Source organism: Protopterus annectens, chromosome 12.part0, assembly GCF_019279795.1.
Source record: "Protopterus annectens isolate FY-2018-M chromosome 12.part0, PAN1.0, whole genome shotgun sequence".
Lineage (NCBI taxonomy): Eukaryota > Metazoa > Chordata > Ceratodontiformes > Protopteridae > Protopterus > Protopterus annectens.
The window spans coordinates 883,184,952-883,207,920 of record NC_056746.1 but is presented as its reverse complement, the minus strand read 5'-3'; the positions used below and the strand labels follow the sequence as shown (position 1 = coordinate 883,207,920).

The following is a 22,969-nucleotide window of genomic DNA, read 5'->3' as shown; positions in this document are numbered from 1 at the left end:
GTCAGCATGGAAGATAATGAAGTGTTCCACAGCCATGAGTACTTGTAGCACAGACACTCTTCTAGCTGAAGTGATGGCCAGAAGCAGGGCTGTTTTCCAAGAGAGGAATTTTAACTCTGCTGACACTGCAGGTTCAAAGGGGGGAAGCGTGAGCTTTTCCAGTACAAAGTTAAGGTCCCAAGCAGGGGTGGGTGCTCTCCTTGGCGGCCTGAAAATGTTTGCCCCTCTCAGGAACTGTTTGCTAAGACGGTGTGAGAAGAGAGGTGGGCTCAGTGTGGAAATGAGCCAAAATGGCTGAGGCATGCATCTTGATGGAGGAGGAGGACAGGTCTTTGTGGAGTAGATCTGTTAAGTAATTCAGGATTAGAGGCAGACAGGGCATTGTTGTGTCCTCTCCTAAAGAGTGAATCCAAGAGCAGAACCTTTTCCACTTATCAGCATAGGATTTTCTTGTACTGGGTCTTCTGGCCTCGAGAATGCCACCCAGCACCTGCTTGCTTAGGGTTGCAGGGGGAGAATTCAAAGAATAAGCCAGTCTGCCAGATTTAGGGTTTGCAATTGCAAAATCTGCCCCTCCTGCTGAAAGCTGGGTTCTGGTGTAGGTGCCAGGGTGGCACCGGTGACAGGCTGTGCAGGATTGGGTACCAGTGTTGGCATGGCCAGTTTGGGGCAATCAGAATTGTCCTTGGTTTGTCCTGTCTTATCTTAAGCAACACTCTTGAGAGAAGGGGGCAGAGGGGGAAAGGCAGATTGAGAGATTGACCCACTGAAAAGATAGGGCATCCACTTTCCAGGCCCTACTGTGAGGATTCCTGGTGTGGAAATTGCTGAGCTGGTGGTTGAAGCGGGAGGCAGAGAGATCCACCTCTGGGGCCCCCCATTTCTGAATTAGAAGGTTGAAGGTGCTGGAATCCAATTGCCACTTGTGTGTGTGTCTCGGAGATTTCTGCTTAGGTAGTCTGCCAGTGAGTTTTGTTTGCCTGGCAGGAATTGAGCTTGCAGATGGACTTGTATGTCCAAGGCCATGTTCCACAGGGCCATGGCTAACCTGCAGAGTGGGTATGAGTGGTTCCACCCCCTGCTTGTTGATGTACCACATAACTGTGGTGTTGTCTGTTTTTATTAGCAGTTGTCCTGGAAGCAGTAGGAATCTGAATGCGGTCAGGGCGTTCTGCACAGCTAGCATCTCTTTTGTTTGATGTGCAGATGAATTTTGACTTGGGCTCCAGTGGCCATGAATGCATTTGCCATCTATGTGTGCTCCCCAGACATAGTCTGTGGTTAGGGTCTGGGCGGCGTGGGGTTGAGTAAAGGGCAGTCCCTTGTTGTGATTGCATGCTTCTGCCCACCAAAAAAACTCTTTCCTTAGACAGGGTATGATAGGAATGACTGTTTTCCATGTCCTGAGAATGTTGGCACCAAAGACTTCTTAATTACCATTGAAGTTTCCTCACATACAGTCTTGCATATGGAATTAGCAGTATGCATGAGGCCATGAACCCTAGGGCCTGTAGTATTTTCTTGCGGATAGCTGGGTTCTGGTGGCCATTTGTTTGAAGTAGGCCGTCAGACAGACTTGCTTTTCTGAAGTGAGGAATGCCATCTGGGATGTTGTGTCCAAGCTTGCACCCAGGAACAAATTCTTTTGACTGGGTACCAGTTTTGATTTCTTTTTGTTGATGGTGTACCCCCAAGGAAGTGAGAAGGTTTTTCACAAATGTCAGGTGCTGCAACAGCAATTCCTGACTGTCCGCCTGAATCAGGCAGTCGTCCAAGTATGGGTAAATTTGGATATTTCTCTGCCTGCAGTATGCAATGGCTGGAGACAGGCATTTTGGGAATATTCTGGGCACAAAAGATAAGGCAAAGAAAGTGCAGAGAACTGATGATGCATAGATCCTGCCCTGAAACGTAGATACGTCCTGCATAGATCCTGCCCTGAAACGTAGATATGTCCTGCATGACTCCCTATATGGGGATGTGCAGAAAGGATTCTTTTAAGTCTAGGGTGACTAACCAGGCATCCTTGGCTAGCATAGGAAGAAGCTGTTGCAGGGTAAGCATTTTGAATTTTGGTACCACCAGCAAGGTGTTGAGAATAGAAAGATCCAGGATTGGGCGCCAACAGCCCTCTTTCCTGGCTACCAGGAATGGTCTGGAGTAGAATCCTTGACCCCTCTGTTCTACTCAAACTGGCTAAATAGCTCTGACACTGAGCAGGGAAAGCACTTGGCTTTGAGCCTCTGCCCACTGGTTGGAGGAAGGTCTGGAAACCCGCTTAGGGTTTGCGGTGAGTGGAAATAAAATTTGTACCCCTGGGATACAATGTTGAGGACCCATCGGTCCTGTGTGATGGACATCCAGTTTCATGCACGAAGGGCAGGTTTTCCTCCTAGGGGCACAAGCAAATGGGCAGGGCTGAGGAGTGGAGTAAAGTAGTAAAGTTTTTTCTGTAAGGAAGTGGCTTACCACTCCCTGTTTTAGGGGTGGGGGCACTCCATTGCTTAGATCTCTGCATACCCTGAGACTGTAGTCTGGGTGGTCTGTTACCTCTGGGTCTGGTGTGAGAAGGCCTGGAGGGGGCTGGAAAGGACCAGTGTTTGGAAGGGCAATGCCTACTGAACCTAGAGGGTTGCCCTTGTAAGAATTCTTTAACAGTCTGGATAGACTTAGCTTTTTCTTCCATCTTTTTGAGAACCTCTTCTGCTTAGGTGCCAAACTGTCTTTGTTTAAAGGAGCGTCTAGTAACTTAGATTTGACATGGTCTGGCAAAGGTCTGCTCCTTGAGTCAAGCATGTCTTCTCAGTACAGAGCCAGTGACTGCTGCCTGGCAAGATGCTTCTAGGGCGTCAAAGCCACACTGCAAAGTATGCTTGCTGACCTGGCTTGCCGAGTGCATAAGCTCCTGCAAATCTTTATTTTCTGCACAGTCTGTAAAGGTTGCTACTTTTTGTTTAATAAGTTCCATATGTTGCTGGTACTTCAGCATGTGAAATTGACAATTCAATGCCCTAATAGCCAGAGTTGCAGAGGTATATACCTTTTTACCTCATCTGTCCAAGTCTCTGGAATCCCTGTCTGAAGGGGTGGGATTCTTGGCTGTAGTTGCCTTGATACCTTTAGGCCCCTGGGAAATTATCTCTGGGTCAGCAGTAGGATTCTTGAAAATAAATTTGTGAGCGTCAGGTACTCTGTAGTACCTGTCTTGTTTCCCAGGGACAGGAGGTAAAGTGTCAGGAGTAAGACTGAATTCCATAAAAACATCATCATCATCCAGGATAGGGGGAATTGCCAAAGGCCTGTACTGAGGCAATTCTACAAATTCTCTGAGTCACTTTTTGGACTGAGGATAGTCTTGGCATTCCCAGTGGAAATGCTCTCTTAAGGTATGCAAGGTTTCACCAAAAGAAAAATCCTCTAGAGGGGAGGCAGAGGGAATGGATTCCTCTGCATCTGAATTCTGATAAGCAGATAAGGGCATATCTTCGTAATCAGAAACCTCAGAGCCATCGAACTCGTGGTCTGTAGAAGCTGTAGGGAACTGGTCTCTTTCTCTTAACAGGGGAAGGCTGACCTCCCCTAATCAGCATAATAAGGTCTTCAGCCATTCTAAGCATTTGTTTTTGTGGCATGGGAACAGGTGTATGCACTTTGGTCATCTGTTTTCTAGGCGTAGTGCGTACTCTGGGCCTAAGAAACTTAGTAGTTTTAGATAAAGAAATCTGTTTGAGTCGAACATCAGTTAAGCGAATAACTGCCTTACTAGCCGGTGCCTGTACAGTGGCTCCGCCCCATCCATGGTAGAGACATCTGCAGGTTCCATAGCTGAAAGAGAGTCTCGTGGCATACCGGACTCTGAATGGGTCTCAGTAGAGGCCTACAAATCCACTGAAGGAGGCATCAAGGGCTGTGAAAGCACCTCACTGAGTACCGGCAGACTGGCGACTAGCTTAACGGAAGCATCGTCGGCAGCTTTGGACCTATGTGGTCTTTCTCTGTCTTTATCCTTATGTTTTTTTCAGAAAAATCGGTAGTCAGATGGCTTACCAAAGCCATTTTACAATACGGAGATGAAGAGCAAAAGAATTTAGCAACAAAGAGCCTGACGACGAATGGTTCGGTCGTTAAACAAGGCACAAAACCGACAGCGAGGAACGTCATTGTCTGGGCCTAAACAGGTGAAGCAGTAAGAATGAAAATCTCTGTGAGGTATTTGCTTTCCACAGGCAAGACAATTGTTAACTTTTTCTGACATCCACAGGCAAGACAATTGTTAACTTTTTCTGACATCGGTTAGATCAAGAAAAAAGGATACCCAATGGGGTACTTAGCTTTAGAAGACTATTATTCAATTCGTAAACGAAAATTCAGGTAGCGGCTGACCAGCACTTGCGAACTGCTTCTGCTTCAGGCTCCTTGGCATGAAAGACTGATGTAACGGCATTGGCTGCCTGTTTTTATACCTCTGATGACCTGACGTCAGTCCTGGAGTGACAGCATCCGAAGCAGAAATACTAAGTCTCTGGTATTCGGGCCGACTGAGGGTTACCTGCAGGCAGATAACCCAAGTGTGATGACAGCAACAATGAAACATGAACATTCCTCAACTCTAGGGGGGTGGGAGTGTTGAGTCCACAATGACCGAAGATACCATTATAATATCCTCATGTGCAGTCTCGCTAAGGGCAACATGGGTAAAGTGGCTGCCATATAACCCAGAAGTCTTAGAAACTGCCTTGCTGTCAATTTTACAGCTTGAAATACTTCAGGCAGGTGGTGTGACATGGACACCACCTTCTCTGGTGGTAAGAAGGCCTTCATAAGGTCTGTCCGGATTCTGCAGCCCAGGAAGACAATGTCCTGTGCAGGCTCCAGGTGAGATTTTGGTAAGTTTATAAGGAAACCTAGAGACTGCAGGAGGAGCAGAAAGGTCTGGGTGTGAAGAAGAGTCTTCTGATCGGGTGCCTGAATTAGAAGGTCATCTACGTAGGGGAATACTTGGATGCCCTTTGTCCTGCCCATTTTGTGACTACCCTGGGAGCAGTGGAAAACCCAAAGGGCAAGGCACAAAACTGAAATTGTGATGAGCCTGCTAGAAATGTGATATGTTTCCTGAAGGTAGGCTTTATTGGTATGTGGAGGTAGGCATCCTTTATGTCTAGGGTTGCCATAAAGTCTTGGGGTAGGAGGAAGGGAAAGAGGGTAGGAAGAGTGAGCATCCTGAAGGTAGGAACCTTTAAGAAAGGGGTTGACACGAAGGAGGTCTAGGATAGGCCTCCATGGTCCATCCTTTCTGGGTACCAGAAAAATTCTGGAGTAGAATCCTTTTCTTTTTGATTCTGTAGGCACTTTTTCTACAGTGCCTTGTATTAGTAAGGTTTGCAGTACCTATCTTAGGACAAGTAGCTGACTGGCAGGAGGCTGAGGCATATCCAGCCTTGTTGGGGGGGGGGGGTGATCCAGGTCATAAAGTAACGGTTCTGTATGATGGACAGAGCCCATTTGTCTGAGGTAATGAGAGACCAAGCAGGCAGACAGGGGGAGGTATGCAAGAGGGGGTGGGAAGAGAGATTGGCAAGCAGTCAGACACTACCTGCTCTGCCTGGAAAGGGAGGCCTTTGGCTGGAGGAAGGAGAACCTCTAGCCAGAGGGGGGCTGTCTTTTAGGAGGTCTCCTGGAACTGGGGGGAGCCAAAGGCCTAGAGGTTTTTCTGATGAATTGTGTCTTGGCCGGGTAGTTCCTGTGGAACTTGGGGATGGGCGAGACTAGCAGGTGTTTAAGGTCCTGCAATTCCTTGCCTTTTTGTTGCAGGGACTTAAACAGGTCAGCCACGTTTCCACTGAACAGGGCAGAGAGCCAAAGCAGCATGAATAAGTTTGGCTCTGAAGTCGTCAGGGAGGGGCTGAAAACCTAGCCAAGAATATCTTCTTAATGCAGAAGCTGATGCAGCTGACATGGCTGAGGCGTCAGCTGCATCTTAAGGAGCGTCTATTCACCTGAAAGGTGAGAGCTAGCAGGGAGGTCAAGGAGGCATTGCCTGCCCAACCTGGGATGTCAGCCAATTCCTTAGTGGCCTTGTCTAGTAGTGCTAAGGAATACTTGGTCATGTGAGTATGGTAGTTAATGGAATGAATGACAAGGTGGCAGAAGTGTATATTTTCTTGCCCAACCTTTCCATTGTCTTGCTGTCCTCGTCAGCTGGAAGAATGGTAGTGGTAGGGAGCAGTTTGGATGCCCTATCAGTAGAAATGGGGGAGTCCATCTGTATAAGGTCATAAAACCTCTTTTGTACTTCCATCATATCTGAGGCTTCCAACTTAAAGTGGTCTTTCATCATGTTGATAGTCTCCTCAAAGGTTAGATCTTCCACTGGGGAGTTAGGCTCAATAGGGCCTTCCTCTGGAGATCCATACCACAGGGGGGAAGAGATCTGAAAGGAGTAGGAGAGTGAGTTCTCTGATGAATCAAACAGTTCCTCCTCCTCCTCCAAATGTTCTACACTCCTTTTAGGAATTAGAGGTCTAGGACTTAGGAGAGGAGGAGCAGTGGTAGGGGTCTCTGTAGTAGTAGGCCTAAGGGCCATGAAGGCATTAAATAAACTCTGGCTAAAGGCCTGCCAATTGGGCATGCTTTCAGAGGCAGGAGGTAAATGTTTGTTTTTTTGTTTTTTCTTAAGAGGCCTAGCTGGTGTCTGGCTGGGTGAGGGCTTCAGGTCAGGCGTAGGGATGGTGGCTGCAGAATCTGAAATACCCACAGAAAGCACTGGTTTCCCCCCAGAGTCTAAGGCAGATGACAGTAAAACCTCTACGGACATGCCGTCCACTTGAGATTGTGCGGCTTCCAAGGTACCTGCTTTATCCACACCGGCGGAAGTCGAATCCTCGGTCAAGCTGATGTTGGCCACAGACTGAGGAACGGTCGGTAGAGGCGCAGCTTAAAAAGTAGGCCGCAGGGTCTTGGCCCTCTTTTTTGGCAGTTCCGATGGGGCGTCTGACACAGCCTCCATCCCTAATGCCATTTGTTTTAGTTGTTGGTTTTCTATGTAGAGATGCAAGGGCTGAAGACGGCAACATAAGGTCTTGGAGGCGAAAGACTGACAAATAGTGCAGTTCTCATGGTTGTGTTCCCTACCTAAACAAGAGAGACACTGATCATGGTTGTCTTTGTAGGGAATCTGCCGGCACATTAATACTTGCCCTTGCTGGATGACATGAATTGACTATATGAAAAAAACAGTAGGACTGAAAGGATCCCCAACAGGGTACTTAACTGAATTTTTCTTGATCCGACTTCCGCGAGAAGCAGGAACACCTGAAATACGACTGGTGGCTGAAAGGTTCTGAGGGCTGGTGCGTGCAGACATCACATTTATGGCCCACGCTTCTGCTGCCACGTTAGATGTCTGTCACACCTAGACGGACTGAAAATCTTTTGAATTCTGGTGGGACGAACTGGAAGGAAGAAGGGTAAACACCACATGTAGAATACTGCAAAACTGGAATAGGACATCTCAACTTCTGTCTCTTCTTTTTTGCACTTAGGAAATTCCAGTTTGGAAGATGCGATGGACTCCATCAGACATGGTTGTACAGACTATTTTCTCAGAAAAGACACTAAGAATTCACCCCTACACCCAACAGTTCTAACGTAAAACCTAGCACAGAAACTGCAATTATGGACGTCGTGGTCTAGACCTAAACAGGTAACACAAAGCATATGGAAGTCTTTCAGTGGGATATGTTTACCACAGAGGAGACAAATTATTACTTTACCTGACATGAGTTAAAAACAAAAGAAAGGAGTTCCCCAAAGGGGCACTTCTCTTTCCAATGACAACTTTTCTCTGGTGCAGACAGACCGATGCATTTGCACACTGCTTGGGGCTCTGGCGGCAAGAAAAGACTGAAGTGATGACACAGGCTGGATCACTTTATACCAAAGCGTACTGAAGTTGGTGGAGTCGTCCGCCAGCTTGGAAGGTGAAGAGAGTTTTCTCTGGTAGTAGGACCAGCCAAGGGCTTTCTCAGTAGGAAATCCCAACAGTAAAGACTGCAACAGTGAAACACGAAGAACACCTTATTCTCAGGATGCATCCAGCTTGTAAAATTACAGCCAATGTTTTTATATATATATATATATATATATATATATATATATATAAAAAGAAAGGACTAGAGTACATTTGAAAAAAATGATGTTCAAGATCCTGGTTAAGATGGACATTAAGTACAGGTTTTTGCAGGACAGGCTCGACAAAGAAAGTACTGTAAATATACATGTGCGCCATTATAACCAGGACTATACACAGGTGCAACATGATCTTGATTCAGTTAATGTATGAACACATTAAACCAGGTAAGGATAGCAATATGTTTAAAACAGGTTGTATAATCGAGATTCTACCATGACGTTTTGTATATACCTTACCTACTGACTGTATAACATGATTAATAAACAAAGCTTGAACACAAAAATGTACAACTACACAAAAGGGATAAAAAATAAAAGTTTTTTGAAAGCAGACCTGAGCTTTTACTTCTCAAAGTACAAATCATACCTGGTTATATTTCCTTGAGGCACCTGATCTACTGCCAACACACTGTCAGGCCATGGTGGGGGTTGGCCAGAAGGTCCCTGCTGTCCATAAGGATTTCCTCTGACACCCATAGTCATTTCCATAGGCCCTGCAGAGTAACAAAGGGTATTAGTAAATTCTTCTGGCATGACATCCTCAGTACTACTCTATTTATTCAAACATAAATATTCCTCCCTACAAAGAAATGAAGGATTTTCTAAAGTGCACCTGCTATCTAATTATTCCCAGAGCAGCTCTGTAGTGGGAAATGGATTGACATAACAGAATGAAAAGAAAAATGCTAAAGATGGTCTATTACCGACTTGGCTACCTTCCCCCGAGGAAGCACCTTCCTAGTACACATTAAGCAACATAGAATGACATGGGTTGGGGAAATCAAAGGTCGCAAGCAATGATACCACAAAGATGCTAAGTAACTAGTGCACTCAAGGTGACATTTGCACATCACAAAGTGGCAGAGCAGAATGCTGAGGCATTCGAGTCCACAAGTAAGGGCACTCATACGCACTTATACAGACCCTCGTCAACTCACGGTGCTACACTACCTCCTGCAAAAGACATGCTTATATGCACCTAGCATCCCCCAAAGCACACAAAAACTACAAAATGATGCAACAATAACCTTCCCAATACCATCTCCCAACAGAGATGCTTAGAAGCATCAGACACCCCCTCCACCTAGAAAACTCTCCCTCAAAACAGATGCCAAAAGAAAAACGGACACTGTTACATTAAACTACAAAAGGATTTAGTACTAACCTTCATAGATCTTTTGAGAGGTACTGAAAACCAAATAAGATATTGATGACAATAAAAAACTAGCTCCTCTCCATAAAGGGCATACACAGATTTGTACTCTCCACCTCCAGCAGAACACATCACATACTTGCCGTACAGTGTCCCTTACCATACAAATATCTACACCACATCAGACCACTAGAATAGTCTGTAGTGTATACACAGCCATTAACGGATGCTTCTACAGGCCAGAGCAGCACCAACTTCCCTCCACTTGCACATCTACAATTACCAAATTCCAAAAGCACTAGCAGCAGCACATTAACTGTGTTCATATCAGGACTTCTGAGCACCTATAACCATGACACTGCACCAACAGCATACATTATAAAGACTAAACTGAGTTTCTACATGACTGCACTGAAGAAAAAAGCTTACAACACACACTCACATCAGTGAATGTACTTCAGAAAAATAATGAAATGTGTGCATCCCCAGTCCATTATATGTTTTGTACAGTCTTAGCCTTTTTATGGCACAACCTCTGCTATCTACAGTTGCATATTAAATCCTTGCAGTGAGCAATACAATACTGGCAAAGCAAACTTCCAAATCCTGTGAGGGTCACAGTGGCAGGAAGCTGAGCAGGGTAGGTCCTACCTCTCCTTCCACAGCAAATGTTTCCATCTTAATCTGTGGGACATCCATGCATTCCCAAATGAGATGAAAAAAGACAATTCTTAATGGTCCTGGATCTGATCTGGCCTGTATCCGGTGGACCATGTGGGGTACACCTCTTGAGGGATGTGCCCAGAACTCCTCACATGAGACGGTACAAGAACTACATCGATGGACTCCTCTCAACACAAGTCACTGGCTGCACTCCAAAATCCTCCTGGATTGTGGAATTACATTATCATAAAAAATGAGACCAGCTACTTGTTGAAGTAACCTTATTTTCTGATAAGTCAGCAGCAATCTCATCCTATTGGTCTCAATCCACAGCTAATAACCATAAGTTGAGTCAGATACAAAACTGGTAAGTGACAGCTTTACACTATAACTCAATTTTCACTTCAGTATCACAGTCTGGACAACACATGCAATACTGTAGCTCTTGCACGAGCCTACTGGTGCAATCTTTTGATCACGCTACCTTATTTTTTGATTCAGAAATTAACAGTTCTGTGAATACACTCAGCATATCAGATGATGTTCGTACAACAGGATCACTGCTGCAGTACGTCTTTACTGATATTAATTATAAACTTCTGCAAATACCTACCCTTCCTATCTTACTACTAGAACTTGCAGACATTTCCAAAGCACAGCTGGATTTATTCGGTTACCAAAGAGACCGTCTCAACACATCTGTAAGGGGAGCAGTTTGTGTTTTTTTCATTTCTCTCTTTTGGCCAAAAAGTTAAAACAAATGTGCCCAGGTTGGGAATACTGTCCTGGTCCTCAGTCTAAAAAGCTCCATAGGTCATTCATTTGTAACTCAGACATCTGGTCTTCTAGTAAATCTCTGAAGTAAGGAATACTACTGCTGTGGTGATCTCTAGGATGAGTATCTTCCTCAGATGAATGGATTCTTTTCTGGTTAGGAGCAGTTTGCTCAGTTCTGTATTCAGGGGGGTCATGTGGGGACTTGACTTGAACAGACAAAAGGAAAAATTCTAGACTAGTGAGGCATTTTAGAGACTTCTCTACAACCCTTTGCATCTCTTCTTATGTAGAAGCCTCAATCAAAAATTGTCAAGATAATGGTGACTTATAGTTGTGTAAAATCTTACCAAAATCATAGATGTCGTCCTCTTCCATGTTGCAGTATTGCAACTCATGGGTTTTTCTCTCTTGCTAACCGAACATCCAGCCAGCATACAAAAGCTTGTAGTCACTGCTGGGTACGTGGGATGTGTGATGCTGGCTAAGAGAACGTGGGCCATAAAAAGTTATGCCTGCACGTATCAGCCTCAGAACTGAGCACCCAGTCAGAACCCAGCCCCAGGAAAACTGTACAAGTCCAGTGCCATCCTAGAAGGAACAGTTTAAGGGAAGGAGGGAGGGAGGGAAAGGAATTCTGCAACATGGAAGAGAAGGACACCTATGGTTATGATAAGATTTTACACAACTGTTTTATGCCCTTCTATTCTCGTGTTGCAGTATTCCAACTCTTGGGTGAGTGCCAAACCTCACTGGGAAGCAGAGGGTGGTGGCTTGGTACAACTTTCTATAAATCCATGGAGGATTGTCATGGCAAATCCAGCCCTGGATTTGGAAATGTGGTCCCATTTGTAATGCTTGGTAAAGCTGTGGACAGAAGTCCATGTAGCAGCCTCTAAAATGATGGCAATTTTCAATCCTTTAAAGAAAGCTCCAGATGAAGACATAGCCCTAAGTAGAGTGTGCCTTAATTCTGGACCCCCAAGGATTTCCCATGGTATGCATAGCAGAAGGAAATTGCTCTGGAAAGCCAGGCTGAGAATGTCTGCTTTGTCACTGCTTTCCTCAGGGCCCTGGCGTGAAAGAAGACAAACAATTGGTCTGATTTTCTGACAGATTTGGTCTTGTCTAGGTAAAACCTAAGCAGTCTATGCACATCAAGGGAATGTAAGACTCTCTCACTGTCGCTCTGAGGAGGGGCGAAAAAGGTGGTTAGGTGAATAACTTGGTTTAAGGATAGCTGATTGACTACCTTGGGCATGAAGGAAGGGGTGGTCCTAAGGGTTACCCTGTCTTTGTGGAAGATGAGGAAAGGCGGGCTGGCCATGAGAGCCTGCAACTCTGACACTCTTAGTTGACATCAAGGCTACTAATACTGTTTACCAAGTGCAGCATTTAAGAGAGGCCTTAGAAGCTGGTTCAAAGGGGGCCACCGTGAGCTTCACCAAGACATAATTCAGGTCCCAGGGTGGTGGGATGGGTTTCCTGGGGGACCTGAAGATACAGCACTCCCTTTAGGAAAAACTTTGCAGGCAATCGAGAAGCCAAAGGAGGAACCAGAGGCAGACAAGCTGAAATAGCAGCAAGGTAGGCTTTACCAGAGGAGTACACCAACCCTGTCTGCAAGAGTTCACACAGGTATGACTGGAAAGGGTGCAACTGTCTTTGTAGACACTATACGGATAACCTTTTCCATTTAGACATACAACATCTCCTAGCATTAGGTGTTCTGGCCTCCTGCAGGACTGTGAGCATGTCCTCATTGTAGAGTTGTCTATATGGGATCAGAATTCTATCACCCACAGGGTAAGGTTCAGAAATTGTAGGTGGGGGTGGATTAGAGATGCATTGTCCTGTGTGAGATGGTCCACTCTGTGAGGTAACTTGTGGTGATTGCCCCTGGTTAAATGCAAAAGGAGGGGAACCAGTGCTGTCTTGGTCAAAAGGGAGTCACCAACAAGATTTTTGGTTTGTCCTGCTGGATTTTCAGTAGGACTTTCTGAAAAAGTGGGAAGGGGGGAAATGCATACAGAAACATCCCCCGCTATGACGGAAGCTGTCTGCTCATAGAGGAGGCAAAGAGCTCTGAGGTCTACACCGATTTGTGGATTATATCCAAGAACACATCCCCTGTGGCGCATCCATGCATGGGACTGTAACATGGACCTGCTTAGTGTGTCTGCCTGAGTATTCTGCTCTGAAGGGATATACACTGGCTGTAGTATGACTCCCTGTTTTATGGCAAGCTCCCATACTTTGAGAGCTAGTCTGCATAGCAAGTAGGATTTTGTCCCCTTCCCCACTTGTTCACATACCAAAGAATTGCAGTGTTGTCTGTGAACAAAATTAGTGGGCCTGCTTCAGCATATGTTGGAAGGCCTTCAGGGCTAACAGTTCTCACCTCTTCGATATTGATATGTCCTGTTTGGAGTAATCTAGCCAGGTGCAATGGACTCTTAGTGAACCCATGGTTGCTCCCCAGCCCAGATCAGAAGCATCCGGGTACATTTCCTGCACTGGCAAGGGAGCCTGTAAGGGGAGTCCTGGGGTTGCAGTTCACTTGATCCAACCATCATTGAATCTCTTTCTTCAGGCAAGGCAGGAAGGGGATTTTGTACTCTAGGATGAGTATTGTGTCAAACTGACCTTGGGTACCACTGTAGCTTTCTCTTGTGAAACCTTGCCAATGGCAACATGGGAATGGTAGAAGCCATGTGAGCCAGGAGTCTGAGGTACTTCCTGGCAGTCAAGTCTGTGGCCTGAAGGACAGTGAACAGGTACTACCTTACGCTTTCCACCTTTTGGGGTGGCAGAAAGGCCCTCATGACATCTGTCCTTATCTTGCACCCCAGGAATATTTGGTCCTGATAGTGTGTCAGGTTGGACTTGGGATACTTTATCTTGAAGCCCAGTGCTTGCAGGGGTGATATTACTGTTTGTAGATGGCATTGCGGGGATTCTGTGCAGTCTGCCTGGATAAGAAGGCTGTCTAGGTAAGGGAAAATTTGAATTTCCTTGGCTCCTGCAGAAGGCCACCACTAATGCCAAGCATTTGAAGACCCTCAGTGCTGCAGAAAGTCTAGGACTGGTCTTTATGAGCCATCTTTTCTTGGGACCAGGAAGAGTCTTGAGTAGAAACCCTTTCACTTTCCTGTCATAGGGACAGGTTGAATTGTTCCCTGGGCAATAAGGCTGTCTATAACCGGCTGAAATAATAGAAGTTGTTCTTTGGGGGAAGCTGTGGAATGCCCCTCAAGGAAGGGGTCGTGATCCAGGTCAATAAATAACCCATCTCTATGATGGATAAGACCCACCTGTCTGTGGTGATGTTTTTCCAAGCAGAGACAGTGAGAGAGCATTAGGGAGAGGGGAATGGAGTCGAAAGGTTCTTTCAAGAATGGCAGGTAGTCACAGACTACCTGCACTGTCTCGAAATTGAGGCTTCTGGGCTGGAGACTGGGCACTGGAAAAAGGAGAAGCAGATTGTTTCCTGATAAATTGTTTTTAAGGGTAGTTCCTGTGGAATTTGGGGATAGCAGAAACAAACCGTGTTTGTGGTCTTGTAACGCCTCCCCCTTTTTGTTGCAGAGTTTTGAATAATTCGGCCACCTTTGTCCCAAGAAGAGCATAGTTATCAAGAGGTGCAGCCAAATGTTTTGCCCTAATGTCATCAGGTAAGGGCTGTAACCCTAGCCAAGAATATCTTCTCAGGACAGAGGCAGATGCAGCAGACCTGGCAGAAGCTTCAGCTGCATTGTACCTGCATGTAATGGAGTGCCTTGTGACCTGAGAAGATCGAGATAGAAGGATGGGATACTTTAGTCTTGGTAGGAGAGTCAGGGATTTCACTCAAAAGTTTAGTGGCTTGTCCTAAAAAGGGCAAGAGCATATTTGGACATGTGGGTTTGATAATTTATTGCCCTGAATGCCAAGGTAGATGAGGTGCAAACCTTTTTCGCCAAGGTGTTCCTTAGCCTTGCTATCTTTGTCTGTGGGGAGAAGTGAGAGGATGGAAGGAGCTTAGATGCCTTATCAGCTGAGAGTGATGCAGTGCCAGGGTCCACTGCAGGGCACTTAAGGGATATGGCTCCCACAGGGACCCTGTAAAATTTATCTAGGCTTTGTGGTGCAGGAGGCTGGGAGAGTCTGGATTAATTTATACTGCATTAAAAGCACCCATAAATGCTGGTAGTACTGGGGGAATAGATAAAGGGGCAGGGGAGTCCATCTGAAAAAGGTCATAGTATCTTTTCTGAACTTCTGTTATTTCAGAGAAGTCCCATTGGAAATGTTCCCTCATCTATGAAATGGTCTCTCCAAAGGTGAGATGCTTACTTGGGGAATGCGTTTCTGCAGATTCTTCCTCAGGGCAGGCATAGCCAAGAGGGGATGGCATTTGGGAGACATATGACAGGGAATCCTCTGAGGAAGAGTCCGAGGATTCCTCAGCTTCACCTTGGGAAGTATCCAAGGCCTGAGGTCTAGGGCTCATCACAGGAGGAGCCACAGGGGAAGCTAAGGGTGTAGTGGGCCTCAGAGCCAAGAAGGCATTAAAAAAGCTTTGAGAAAAAAGCCTGTAAATCACGCTGGTGCTCTAATGTGGGAGAAACGTGCTTTCTTTTCTCTTTCCATTTGAGGGAAGGCCTAGCTGGTGTCAGAGCCAAGGTAGGCCTGGAGTCATTACTCTGTGAAGCAATGGAGGAATCCGTCTGGGTGGTCGGTACAAGCAGAGGTTCCCTCTCACCGTCGGTAGCGGACATCTGCATGACCTCTTTGGACATGCCTTCTGCTCTGGGTTCTGAGGCTTCCACAGTAGTACATGCTGTACCCGTATAGTTGGCCACCGACTGTTCCTAGAGGCCGCCGTCAACCACAGGAGGGACATTGGATGGAGGAGGTGCAGCTACATATTCAGGCCTAGCAACCTTGGCCTTTTTCTTGGGTGGCTCGACGGGCTGACCAGACTGCCTCTCCATACGTAACGCTAAGCGCTTATGGTGTGGATTCTCAAGATAAATGTTTAACGCGTGCAGACGGCTGTGTAGCATTTTTGGAACAAAGGTCTGGCAGATAAAGCAGGACTTATGGTCATGTTTAGGCTAGGCCCTAAACAAATAAGGCAAAGCTCATGGGCATCTTTATGGGGGATCAGACAACTGCACCTACACTTTCCCTTCCTGGATGACATGAACCTACACATGCACGCAGTGATAAACAAAATATCCCCAATAGGGTACTTATCTTAGAATTTTACGGCAAGAACAGCTGGCGTTCCACTGGCGGCAAAGAAGTTCTGAGGTCTGGTACGTGCAGACATCACTTTTATGACCCACATTCCCTTAGCTAACGTCAGATGTCCCACGTACCCAGCAGTGACTACAAGCTTTTGTATACTGGCTGGACGTTCAGGTAGCAAGAAAGGAAAACCCAAGAGTTGGAATACTGCAACATGAGAAAAGGACATTGTATGCAAATCTCTAAAAAATACACTCAGAAGGAGAAAACCCTTCTGTTCCACAGACTAATATTCCACTCAACTTTATTAAAGTACAGAACAAGTAGAAAATAAAAAATAATCCCCACAAAAGCTTAACTGAGTCACCATGTTTTTGTCTTTCCCACAAAAGACTTGATCAGATGAAAAATCAATGCCATTACAATCTGTTAAATACTGAATAAAATCCAATTAGAAATGCAAATAAATCACTATTAAACCATTAACTGTTTCTTTGCCTGTATCATTACCCTAAATATTGTACCCGTTTTATCTTGCTTAAAATATTAAAAATAAAATCTAGGCTCAATACAAATATATTAAAGGACATACCAAATGAAAAATATATCAAACTGAAAATATATAAACCTATAAATATAGAAATACGGGAAGTGTAAAAGCATCATCTTATGTAATATGAGGACTCCATCTACTGACACAATGTCATACTACCCGCAAATATTAAAAAATTGTAGTATTTTAACCATTCACTAACGTATAAAAAATAAATATTAAAATGGAAATTCTCAGGAAGCTTCATAAAATTATTCCTTCACCACACATCAACTTGCATGTCGGGGTTCCTATTATAATTTAGCTGCTCTCATTTTAAAAATTGAAGTTAGAGATATTTTCGTTGAGACCTGGGAACGAGTTGGCTTGCAACGTAACTTGCCACCATAATTCCCTGTATTCAGCTCTCGTTTCCAATGGTAAATCTCTTTTTACTTCTTCCAATACATAAAATAAAAACCTTGTTCTTGGGCATATTTTAATGTGTTTAAACAAAGCATTATTATTATGTTTGTTCGTATATCATGGTAATGCTCATAAGATTCTTTTCTTAAGCTTACGTTCTGTTTCATCTATGTAAAACGCTTCACATTGATCAGAAAAGGCTAGGTATGCAAGGCCAAAAGAATTACATTTAGAGCAGCTCCTTCCTTCAATAATTTTATCCCTACTAGTCAAGTAAAGCTTCTGCCAAATGTTTGAGCACTAAGAACAGGCACCACATTTAAATGTGCCTTTCCTTCTGGCTTGTACACTAATTCTCTTACCATTGTGCTTTTCAAATAGGCCTTTCAGATGTTCTGCCCTCTTGTAAATAACTTTTACTGGGTACTTAGAAATTTCTACTATATCCGTGAAATCTACAAACCTTTCCCATTCCTTCTCAATAATGTTCTTAGTGATATAGGCATTACCATTAAATTCTGTAATGGAAGCCTTTATTGCATTACTTCTTGGTTAGTATACTCCTCCTTATCTAAAACTTCACTTAAAAAGGTCTCACCTAGTATAGGCCTAAATCTATCTTTCTTCCCTCTAATACCTCAAACTTGACCTCTTAAATTAGGTTAAATGGGTATCCTCTCTCTTTAAAAAGGCCTTCTAAAATCCACATTCATCCTTAAAATCAGTGCCCACTGAGGTCATTCGACTAGCTCTGACGTATTGCCTTTCACAATACTTCTAACAAAATGGATGGGCATTTGTGAAATGCAAACAGGAGTTTGAAAAGTTTTTTTTCCTATATATCCTAGATTTAAACACATCCCCAGTCTTATAAATGGCTACATCCAAGTATTTTAACACATCATGGGAATAGTTATAAATAAATATTAAAAATTCAGTGGTTTCACCCAACTATGAATTATTTTAACTTATCTAATGAGGCTGTCCAAAAGGTACAAATATCATCAAGGTACCTCTTTGTAAAGCACCCAGATGTCTATGTGGAATGAAAAATAAATCTCTCTTCTCATGCAGTGAGTATTATGTTTACACATGTGGGGGCACAGGCAGCACTCATTGCTACACCCTGTACTTGTTGGAAGAATTCTCCTCCAAAATAAATATAGATATTTTTAGAACTAATTCTATTACATTTAAAAAAACAATGTGTTCATTAGATTGTAAATGCTTTTCCTTTAGTAGAGCCTCCTCAAAAAAATCCATACCTTTATCATGTGGAATGCTGGTGAACAAATCAATTATATCTATTCTCACAAAAATGATATCTTCTAGAAATAAATCATGTTTGACACTCCTTAACAGATCCCAAGAATCCTTCAAAATACCTTTTCCATTCATCCATAACTTCTTTAATTTGCTATCTAAATACTTGGCTATAGGTGTTGTCTTGGATCCCTCCACTGCTCCAATGGGTCTTAAAGGTGGATCTAGCTCATTCTTACGCACTTTAGGTATTACGAAAATACAGGGTATTTTAGGCTCATCTATTCTCATATAGTTATAGGTGCCACCATTTATCAACCTTCCATCAACAAATTAACTCCATATCTATTTTTGATATGAAATATTAATTCCATTTTTGGACACCCTATTATACTTATTAGCGTCACCTAAAATATCATACATTTTATCCTCATATAGTATCTTATCTATAATTACTGCTCCCCCACCTTTATCAGGTTTCATAACCCTAATTTTGCTGTTCCTTTTGATTTCTTCCAACAAATTCTTTTCACCTACAGTTAAATCGGGTCTATTTACCCTTTAAAAATTCTTTCCTTATTTCACTTTCCACTAACGCCTCAAAATTTTTAAGTTGAGGGTGTAGGGGTGGGTTAAAGGTGCTTTTCTTCCTGAACTACTCTTTAACTACCTTCTTCTTAAACATATTAGCTGACAGTATAAGGTCCAAATTAATTTTCCTCACAAATAACGCGAGGCCTAATATTACCTTAGTGAGGTCCCCTCTTTTGTGGAATAAATGTGAGACCTTTAGATAGTGAATTAAAATAATCTAACCTACTACAGTTGAAAATGTTACAACTGTTCAATGTAAATCTATAACTGTTCCTAAGAATGTCTGTAGATGGCAGTGGAGTAGCCCCTATATGGGAGGGCATCAATATCTCCCTCTTCCCCTTCCACAACCCGTCCACCCCTCCCAATTGTGGTGGTCCTGGTTGTAATGCGGTGGGTTCTTGTTTCTTAGACGAAAATGTGGTGACTCAGTTAAGTGCTTATGGTGGATTATTTTTTATTTCCTACTTGTTCTGTACTTTAATAAAGTTGAGTGGAATAGCCCGTGGAACAGAAGTGTTTTCTCCTTCAGAGTGCCTTTTTTTTTTGCCCTTTTTTTTTTAAAGAGATTTGCTTACTGTGTTTGATGTGGGTACTGTTTCTTCTTCATTTTTGGTTAACAGAAGGGCACTGTGTATTCCTTGGGTCCTGAGATAGTCAAACAATGGTTTCAAACATATGCCAAACACTCTAGGTACAGTGAAAAGACCAAACGGCAATGAAATAAAAATGTTCTCTGTGTGCATTTAACAGTAAAAATGCATCTACAACATACAGATAAGAATTCTTCAGACTTATTGTGACCAAAAAGGCCATTAGGTATTAAGAATGGTAGAAGTACCAGTAAAGTAAACATCTTGCACATGGACACCTCCAGAAATGTGTACAGCCTAGACAGTTCTCCAAGAACAATTATTTTCATGGTATATGAATAATATGGAATAACCCTTTCAGTGCTTCTTCATGAGGACTCTCTCTCTCAATGGCTCAGCACTGAAAAAGTACAGTTTTGTACCTACCATAAATGTAGATGTCCGAACTGGATAGCATCTGCAGTCATAACAACTGGGTTGTCCTGTCGTCAGGCAGCCCTTCGGTCGGCCGGATTCCAAAGTCTGGGTCCGGCTTCGGCTGATGTCGCACTTCACCCGACGTCATCTCTGCTGGTCTTCGGGTATAAAGGCATCAGCCGACGCCATTTTCCTCAGTGTTTCTTGCCCCAGATGCCAGTCGCCCTCTTGGAAGGCTAAATTTTGGATAAATGCCAATGTTTCCAAAAAGATAGAAGGCAAACACAAGAAATAAGCATGTATGTACATATATACAAACAAATACACCATAAGAGACTCCCCCCACCAGCTAGCTATTAGGGGGGTAAATACCCTAGGAGTACCACAGAGGGGAAGGAGGGAGGGTAATCCTGACAGCAGATGCTATCCAGTTCGGACATCTACATTTATGGTAGGTACAAAACTGTACTATGTCCTTCATGGATGCATCTGCAGTCATAACAACTGGGTAGAATACCATAGCCAACTAGGGGAGGAGGAAGAAGAAATTATGGTGTAGTTAGGATCCCTTGCAGTACAGCAGTGGCAAACCCTGCTCGGGATCTGGAATACAGAGGTAAATTATAATGCTTGGCAAATGTATGCACGGAGGTCCAAGTAGCCGCCTCAATAATGTCCTTGGTTGCCACTCCTCGTAAGAAGGCTGTGGTAGTGGCTGTTGCCCTTGTAGAATGAGGTCTTATGTTCTGTGGAATTGGTTTTCCATGGAAGGAGTAACAGAATCGTATGCAATTTCCTATCCATTTGGAGATTGTCTGTTTGGAAATTGCTTTTCCTTCTCTTCCTGTTGCAGAGGCTACAAAAAGCTGGTCAGTTTTTCTGTTACTTTTGGTTCTGTCCAGGTAGTAGCGTAGCTGTCTATGTACATCCAAGGTATGCAGCATTCTTTCCCCTCTGTTTTGTGGGTTGGGAAAGAAGGTAGGTAGGTGGATTGCCTGGTTTAAAGACACTCTGGATACCACCTTAGGCATAAATGTAGGATTAGTTCTCATGGACACTCTATCTTGGTGGAAGATTAGGAAGGGTTGTACTGCCATTACGGCCTGAACTTCAGAAACCCTCCTTGCTGAGGTTATTGCCAGTAGGAAAGCAGTTTTCCATGATAGATGCTGTAGGTCTGCTGTTGCTGCTGGTTCAAAAGGCGGGAGTGTCAGCTTTTCTAGCACAAAGTTCAAGTCCCAAGCTGGCAGTGGTGGTTTCCTAGGAGGTTTTACATTCTTGATCCCTCTGAGGAACTGCCTGAGTAGAGGATGTGAAAAGACCGGTGGATCAAAGCTGTATTCTGCTGAAATAGCTGATGCATGTATCTTGGAGGAATAGGACAGGCCTGTATGTAGAAGCTCTGCCAAATACTCCAGTATGTTAGCAATATCTATATTCGACACGTCTTTTCCTCTTTCAGCACTCCAAATGACAAACCTTTTCCATTTTCCTGCATAGTTCCTTCTTGTTGAAGGTCTGCGGGCTTCAAGGATAATGTCTTTAACCCTTTGGGAAAGCTCTGGATTAGTTGCTGCTATGTGATGTTCCATGCAGTCAGTTGCAAGGTTTTTAGGTTTGGATGCATGATGCTGTAGTTGTTCTGAGTTAACATCAAAGGCATCAGGGGTATTGCCCACATTTTGTCCCGAGACATGCTCCTCAGCAATGGGTACCAGTGTTGTCTTGGCCAGTTCGGAGCTATCAGGATTATCCTTGGACGTTCCTCCTTGATTTTTAGTAATACCTTGTGTATCAAGGGAAGAGGTGGGAATGCATATGCTGTCAGACCTTTCCAGCTGAAGGAGAGCGAATCCACCTTCCATGCAAGTGGGTGGAATGTCCTTGTGCAGAATTTTTTGAGCTGGTGATTGAGAGGGGAAGCGAATAGATCTATCTGCGGCATTCCCCATTTCTTTGTGATGGTCTTGAAGATGTCCGGGTGTAGCATTCCATTCGTGAGCATCCAAGGTGGTTCTGCTTAATATGTCTGCTAGAGTGTTCTCCTTTCCCGGTACAAACATTGCCTGTAACTGGATGTTGTAGCTGAGTGCCAGGTTCCAAAGGTCCAAAGTCATTCTGCATAGGGGGTATGAATGAGTGCCTCCCTGTTTGTTGATGTACCACATGACTGTGGTGTTGTCTGTCCTTATCATCAAATGGCCTTCTTTGAGAAATGGGCTGAATTTTTGGATTGCCAGTTTTACTGCCAGCATTTCTTTTTGGTTGATGTGCAGGTGTAGCTGGGCCTGAGTCCACAATCCCTGTACACATTTGTCCAGCATGTGAGCCCCCCATCCTAGGTCTGAGGCGCCTGTTGTGATGGTTTGGCTTGCTCGAAGGTTGTGAAAGGGTAGGCCTGGATTTGTCTGGCATGCTTGAGCCCACCATAGGAACTCCTGTTTTAGGCATGGGATTAGTGGTATTTCTGCTTCTAGGCTGTGCCTGTGTTGGGACCATAAATTCTTTAGGTACCACTGTAGTTTTCTCATATGCAGTCTGGCATGTGGGACCAAGATTATGCATGATGCCATGAAGCCCAAGGCCTGCAGAACTTTTCTTGCTGTTAGCTTGTTCTGTTTTGTTAGTGCCAAGAAGTAAAGAGGGAGTTCTTTTGTTTTTCTGCAGTTAGGAATGCCATTTGTTTTACTGTGTCCAATTCAGCCCAAGAATGTTCTTGTTTGGGATGGTATCAGCCTTGACTTTTGAAAATTGACTGTGTATCCCAGGGCTTGTAGCAAGTAAATGACCCTTTGCAAATCTGTTGTCAGCTTGCTTTTGTTGTCCGCTTGTAGCAGGCAGTCGTCCAGGTATGGATAAATTTGGATTCCCTGTAGTCTGCAGTGGCGATTACTGATGCCAGGCATTTTGTGAATACTCTGGGCGCAGTAGATAAGCCAAAGGGCAATGCTGAGAATTGATAATGCTCTGATCCTGCAAGAAATCTGAGGTATCTTCTGCAATTTGGTCGAATGGGGACGTGCAGGTATGCCTCCTTGAGATCTAGAGTTACCAGCCAACACTCCTTGCCCAGCATGGGAAGAAGTTGCTGTAGGGTCAGCATTTTGAATTTTGGGACAATGATGTATG

General features: G+C 44.1%; 1 protein-coding gene across 1 annotated transcript in view; it reads right to left on the bottom strand.

The window, feature by feature from the left end:
- Positions 1-22,969, bottom strand: part of NCOA3 (nuclear receptor coactivator 3) — a gene marked incomplete in the record, with an annotated part of 973,610 nt that overhangs the window by 24,935 nt on the left and 925,706 nt on the right. The window contains 1 exon segment of the mRNA XM_044089911.1: positions 8,558-8,684. Coding sequence (XP_043945846.1) covers positions 8,558-8,684 — 127 coding nt within the window.